The sequence below is a fragment of the Antrostomus carolinensis genome, unplaced genomic scaffold (assembly GCF_000700745.2).
Source record: "Antrostomus carolinensis isolate BGI_N321 unplaced genomic scaffold, ASM70074v2 scaffold27177, whole genome shotgun sequence".
Classification (NCBI taxonomy): Eukaryota; Metazoa; Chordata; class Aves; order Caprimulgiformes; family Caprimulgidae; genus Antrostomus; species Antrostomus carolinensis.
In genome coordinates, this window is record NW_010327171.1 from 3,064 (window position 1) to 10,281 (window position 7,218).

Genomic DNA, 7,218 nt, shown 5'->3' on the forward strand with positions numbered 1-7,218 from the left:
CAATTGTACGATGAGAGTTAGCCACACAAAGCCCCTACTAGGCCAAACCGCTGCCCTTTGCTCTGACACTCTCACACACACAAAGCAGAGTTGATTCATTTCAGTCTTAACCAGGTTCAAGATGTGACTGGATATTTGTTAGACAGGAAAACTTGAATGTGACTTTGTTTGTGCCCTATCTGTAAACAGACTTTTACTGCTGTAAAAATACTTTTCACTTCAGTGGCTCATGTGTTCAGAAATGTGTGGAAATAAACTAAAAAAGTGAAGCATGTTATTACGTAGGTATGTGGTTTTCTTACCTCTGTTTGTAATCCACTGTCAAGCAAAATCTGATCAAGGATTTTCTCCCTCTGCTGCAGGTCTTCCAGCTTTTCTTTAATGAAATATTTTGGGATAGGTACTTCTATGTCTTCCTAGAGGAAGAAATAGTCATAAGATGCTTTTAAGAAGTGTATTAAAATCACATTATTAATTGAACACTTCTACAAAGCAATTAAATTGGACTGAGATTGCTGAATATTTTGGAGTGTTGGGGAATTTGACCTCTGTAACAGCTGCTGAGCTGTTACTTTGCAATTACTTAAGGCCTAATTCAACAGAAAACAAATCAATCAACCTAGTTTCTGAACCACAGCAGCCCTGAAATCTTTCTTTTTATAATGGCTCAATTATGTTATCAAACCATTAAAATATTTGGCAGGGTTGCTGGAAATTTAAACATGATTTCCGCTGAATTGAATACCTCTGGTTGTACCATCATCCCACTTCTTTTTTTTTAATCAACATGAAAAATAGACCTGTTCTCTTGCCATTTTTTTTTTTTTAACCATTACAAGGAACCCAAGTAAAATTCTGTTAGTTTACAGGTATTTCTACCTGTAGACAAAGTGTCAGTGTCTGTATGATATCTTAGTTACTTCTTAAAATCAGGTAGGATTAGAAGTGGTTGTCTTCATCCATTTCCATCATTAAAAAGATGCAACTGATTGACATTTCTATCGATCCTTCTCCTGTAGAATTTCACTTTTGTTGAGAAATGAAAAAAAAAGACAGCCTGGCAGAGAAAAAACTACCCCAAAAGTTAAGCTGCAGAATGGCATAACCTGTTTTTTGCATCGTGTTGAAGACTGGAGACATTCTTCAAGAATAATTACTGGCAAGTACATTTCTTTAGGAGGTGGGATGTGTTTTCCTAGTGGTGCCATGTTCCCTACATGCTATTTTAGGAATATCTAGAATATTTCCTCAAGCAAATGATTTACTTGGAGGGATAGGGGAAGGCAGGCACTAGTTGCCACACTACTCATGAGGACTTGCACAGTCAAGTTAGACAATTAGTCCCCAGGTATATGTGGACACTTGGTCCTTTTGCCTAATGAGCCTAAGACAGGTACAAGATTTGATGCAGTGCTATCAGTGCTCTGTGTTCTGTATGATGTGGAAGCTGAGTGGGCTTTGACCTGTTCAGGGAGACCTTTGACTTGATCCTTTGCAGCCTCAATGGCACCTTTTGGTGTGGAGAGATGCAGAGGGCAAGAGTATGGGCTGTAAAGAACAAGCACTGCTCCTACTCTGACACAAGCACATGGTAAAAGTGCTGCTTGTGAGCTCTAAGGCCTTCCAATTCCTAGAGCAAGAATGTGCAGGGAAGGCTGTGGCCAACAAAAACAGCCCTTGTGAACTGCCAACTTAAAGACTTCATTACAAAGATTTAATTCCCTCACGTTACGCCCTGTGCAGACCTGGACATCCCTATTATGGCAGCACCAGAAAGCTTCCAAGTAAGACTGTGTTTTATCCTTACTGATTTTATCAATGCAAAGGCCTGGGCTGCTAGAGTTTCTAAATATTTGTCTTGTTAAGCTCCCTGTTTGCACCTTCTAACACCCTTGACTGGTGATGGAAATGATGATATGTTGTACTTTAAAAGTGCAAATCGCTCTAGGGTGGAGTACAAATCTGGCTGGTTTTAGGTAGAAGAAATCAAGGGGTTTGTCTAGACACCCTCATATAGGATGAGGGGGCTTTTACGCTGTCAGGGAGCAGTGGAGTTGGTCAGTGTAGGGGTGATGATGAGTATCTCTGATGACTAACCTGTGATTAAGTAATTACAAGTGATTCTGGACTGTGACTTTTACTGATTGTAAAAATAAGATCAAAGCCATAATATTGGGGCTGGAAGGGGTGGGGAGTAAGGAGAATATTTCTCTTCATGATCTCTTTTTGGGGCTCAGCATTGAGAAGTTAAATTTGTGATGTTTATTCTCAAGTCAGATTTGTTGCCTTTTAGCCACTCCGGGCTCCACATGGGATTTGTGTATCCAAATACCTTTACAATTACCCCAGGAAATGGAGTGACTGAGTGTTGGAAAGCAACTGTACAAAAACATGAGGCACAAAATTAAAGAAAGATGAAGCTTGGCCTTCCTGTGACATAGTAAAAAGTATGTAATATCATTGCACAAGATATAAAATGAGACCACGCAGTTGAATTCTCTGCAATCATGCTGGATTTTAGCCCATGATAATACAGGGAAAGGTAGGACCAGAGATATCCTTTGTGGGCAGATTCTTTAAGAAACAGCAGTTATTTGTCAAGTGCTGGACAGTAATTTTGTTTTGGAACCAAGAATATGTGATTATTTTATTAAAAAAACCCAAATACTCTAAATCTGCATTCCTATTTCCTATGGAAAATCATGTTTTCTTTGAAAAAGCCTGAGTTTTCTCCAGTGACTTTTTTTTTGTAGTAGTAGGTAGGTATGTTGTGCCTTCTTAAAACTAAGGTGTGGTGCAGGAATCTGAATTTCTGCTTGTTTTTTAATAGATGTCACGTATGACTTTTCAGACTTGCCAACTTTTCTGCAGGTGGATTTACTGATAAGTGATGAAAACAGCAGTGCTTGATGATATAGAAATATGATTTGAAGGCTCATTTTCCCTGGAGATGTGTTTATATTCTCCTAGAGTTTAAAATATTTCTCTGCTGTGATTAAAGTAAAAGGTAAAGAGCTGATGAAAATTCATGGTAATTACTATTCTAAATTTACAGAGTGAAATACACATGAAATTGTAAATAGAAACATGTTTGCACATCTCAAAATAATTCTATAGAGATATTGGGCAATTTATTTCGTGTTGTAACTGGGATCCTGACAAAGCAGTAATTTAAGCTTCAACTTTTTTTTCCCTTTAGAAAAGCAGCGGTACCTGAATGTGACAATAGATGGAGCTGTCTGCGAGAGAAGTAACTGCCTTTTCGCAGCTGATTTTTCACACTGCTTTTAGAGAACAGCTTCAAGACTTTGCCTTATTGGAGATCTATCTGGTTTAGTGGGCTGTGTGTCTGTCAGGGGGCTGCTTTTACATCAAGGTGATACTGAACCCTGGACACTTACCATGCTCCTGATTTCTCACTGTAGTAGTTTGTTGTAGAGCAGACTACTCAACTTTTAGCATTATCTGTCACCTCTGGAAGAGGCCTGAGGCCAGGCTGATTCACAGGCATGCAAAGGGCAGGCTGAAGTGAACTGAGTTATCAGTTGTCCATCTTTTATTTAATCCCATGCTAAAATCAGGCAGAGCCAAGCTGCTGTCATTAATAGTGAAGCTGTTTTAAGTTAATATGGCTTCACGTTGGGATGTGTGCAAGTGAAAGATCCACAGAGCCTGTGCTGCTACAGAGATGCAGAAATGCAACATATTGATCAAGCAGATCATAGAATTCCTGAGGTTGGAAAAGATCTCTGACACCATCAAGTCCAAACATCATCCCAACTATCCGGTCCCATCTATCATGCCCACTAAACCATGTCCTAAAGTGCCACATCTACTCATCTTTTAAATCTCTCCAGGGATGGGGACTCCACCACTGCCCTGGGCAACCCCTTCCAATGCCTGATATTATATTATATTATTATAATATAAAGAATTTCTTTTCAGGAAAGAAATTCTTCCTCACATCCAATCTCAACTGCCCTTGGTGCAACTGGAGGCCATTTCCTCTTGTGCTGTCCCTTGGTCTTTGGTTGAACAGACCCACCTCCACCTCTCTCCACCCTCCTTTCAGGGAGTTGGAGAGAGCCAGAAGGTCTCCCCTCAGCCTCCTTTTAAAATCTTACTCTAATATCTAATGTCCATCAAATATACTCTGATCTTTAATAGAAATGATATAAATACTGATCACTCAGTGCACTAATGAACGTGCAGGAAGCAAGATCATTTGGTGGAACTTCAGACTGTGAGTAAATGTGACTGTCCTTAAAATACAGGATGGGCAAGTGGTGAATTTGCTCATCCTAGAGGTGGACCTACCGGGACAAGCTTTAGATCTTCCAGGAGATCATCAACATATTGAAACTCCGAGTTCTCCAGCTTCACCATCTCTCTTTTCACCTCCAGGATCCGGCCAATCACACCATCTAGCACTTGCCGAATCACTGCCCGTTTCTGCTGGTGAACAAGGTGGTCATGTGCCGCCTCCAACTTACGGAAGATTTGCATGTATTTGATGTAGGAAGCAGCTAACTTCTTGAATACTTTCACAAAGTCCTTCTCTGGCTGGAGGAACTCTTCTCTTTCTCTCTGGAGTTGGATGTCGAGGTCTTTCTGGGCATCTGTCCACATCTTATTGTAAGTGCTGATTGAAAAAGAGGAGACTGTGTGTTAACTTGACATGAAAGTAAAAGTTCACACACGATGATGCCAGGGCTCTCTGTGTGTGGGTTTCTCAAAGAAAACAAGTCTGGAAATGTGAGCTGTTATATTTACAATGAGATTTTTAACTATGATGTATTTTAAAAACTGTTAGCAGAAGTTTCTCTTTTTGATTGTTTTAAAAACAGGAATCTTAAAATGCTGGTTTATTAATGAAAGCTTAAAAGTGAAAATCTTTTCAACTTCATCCTTAACATGCCTCAAGGATCCTTTAAATGCTTGAAGCTACAACCCCCAGTAGTGCAATGAGTTTCATTCAGTTCTGTTAATAAGGTGTCTCCCCACAAAGCCATTATGATAGGGGAAGGGGTTTTTTAGGCCTGCATGTTTGGGGTGAGGACCAATTGATGTTTCTAAAGTTGTGTGTTGCTTTTCTGCCTTTCTGAAGTGGTTGCTCAGAGCTAATTGTAGGGTAAAGGCTGTATCAGTGCTAATGCTAGAGCACAGCTGTGGGCCCTATTTTGAATGTGAAGTGAGGAGAATTTAATTTATTAATTTGATTTATTTTTATGGCAACAACTCTTGTACTCTAAGCAATTGCGAAGTTTCTGGTCTAGTGGCTGGAGGACTATGTGATGTGGAAGGTGTAACCTAAGGCCAGGTTCATTTCCAGAAGTGATAATGCTGTTTACTTGGGAGTTTTGGTAAGGAATAGGTGGAGCTCTGATGTGAGCAGGAACTGGCTGTCAGTGGCTTTTCACAGTAAAAGCAGATCAGTGCCATATCAGAAGAAATTGTCCTAAATGAGGAAGAAATGGACTCTGGGCAATGAGGCTTTTATTTGAAGAGCTCAAACAGCAGGTTTGTCACTGAAAGGTGCCGACATCTGTTAGTGAAAGATGCTTTTAGGTCCTGTTCTACTTTGTAATCTCTCTTTGCCAAGTGGACGCTCTCTCAGGAGTGACAGATGTCAAAATACGAGATCTTTGAAAATGCTTCTCTACTAGCAGAGCTAAGAAATCCCTTCTACACCAAGACTCAAGTGATGCTGGGAGAAAAATAGTTGATTCACACTGCCAGGTTTGCAGGAGGAGGGGAAAACTGGGCTCAGGTAATGGGGAATCACAGATTGGTGGGGGCTGGAAGGGATCTCAGGAGATCATCCAGTCCAACCTGCTGCAAAAGCAGGTCCCCTACAGCAGGTTGCACAGGAAAGTGTCCAGGTGGGTTTGAACATCTCCAGAGATGGAGACTCCACACCCTCTCTGGGCAGCCTGTCCCAGGGCTCCGGCACCCTCACAGGAAAGAAGTTTTTCCTTAAGTTTCTGTGGAAAGCTAACTTGTGGTTCTTAGACCTAGAAAAAAGGCTGTTAGCCTCAATGGTGCAATGCAGACCCTTCCACATGCTTCCCCTTGCTAATGCTTGCTGTTCCTAGAGCCTCTCGGAGAAGGATGAGGACAGTAAAAGGCCCTGCCTCCACTAGATGTGCTTTTAGAGCAGAGCTCTTGCTGGTCTGAGCAGCATTGAGGGAGTGCTTGTGCTTTAATTCTACCAAGAAAGCTGGGCAGCAGTTAACAGTGCTTGTGCTCGATAATAAATGCCTAAACTGGAGCTCTGTCAGCTGATTTCATCATTCCCAATCTCAGAGTACGGAATGACCTGAGGCTTGTGCTGTAAGAGGGATGAGTTGGGTGGACAGGACAAACTCCAGCCCACAAGTGCCCAGAGAGTGGGGTGTGTGTTGCTGCACATCCAGGATGCTGACAGAGCTGCTGGGACTCCCTGCAGCTGTCAGCAAAAAAAAACACCCCACCAACAATCTGAACCCTGCTATTGAATTTGCACCATTAACTTTTTAAAGTGCATATTATACTTTTCAGCTGACCCGAGTTTCTGCAGGATGCAGCTGGTCTTGCTTTTCCTAATGCCTCTGCAGCCCACCCAGGTCTTTCCCTTTCCTTCCCCCCCCCCACCCCCCCAAACTTAATTTCCATCCTATTGCACCACCCCAATCACTCAATTGCTGCAATTAACCCAGGTGCAGGAGATAAACAAAATAAAAGTAGCCAAGTGGAGAAGACCAGCACAAACAAGGCCAGCATTAGCTTTGACCCAAGAGCTCTGCTGTGGTTGATCAATGGGAGTTTTGTATTCTTCCTCTGAAGTCAGGACACGGAAGGACCTACACTGGTGTGAGGTTCACGGGGGTTTTCCAGCACAGGAGGAAACAACGTGGTATTGTACTTATTTAGCTGTGCCTACTCGCAGACTGGTTGATAGTGGGGAGGTTATAAATCTCAGAGGAAGGTTGTCCCCACAGCCTGATTTATGAACAGTGGGTATCGTCAGGCTAGAGCGTTTCGAATGCAGGTTATTGCCTGGAGACAACAGATTGTTGCCCCAATGAGAACCGACTCCAGGATTGTCTGCTCCAATTTACAATAACCTCCCTTTCTGCCTCCTCTGACAGAGGAATGTCAAGTGGTTCCTCCTGCTGAGCCAGCAAATATCCAGTTTCTTCTTCTATTTTAAATGATTTTTTGAGGGAGGAGGGGGAT

At 41.9% G+C, this 7,218-nt stretch overlaps 1 protein-coding gene across 1 annotated transcript in view; it reads right to left on the bottom strand.

Moving 5' to 3' along the window:
• The window catches only part of LOC104527971 (dynein regulatory complex protein 11-like), a gene marked incomplete at both ends in the record, with an annotated part of 7,511 nt that extends 2,869 nt beyond the window's left edge, over positions 1–4,642 (bottom strand). Inside the window, 2 exons of the mRNA XM_010171835.2 lie at positions 303–416; positions 4,318–4,642. Coding sequence (XP_010170137.2) covers positions 303–416; positions 4,318–4,642 — 439 coding nt within the window. The remainder of the gene's footprint in view (positions 1–302; positions 417–4,317) is intronic.
• Positions 4,643–7,218: the final 2,576 nt, after the last annotated feature.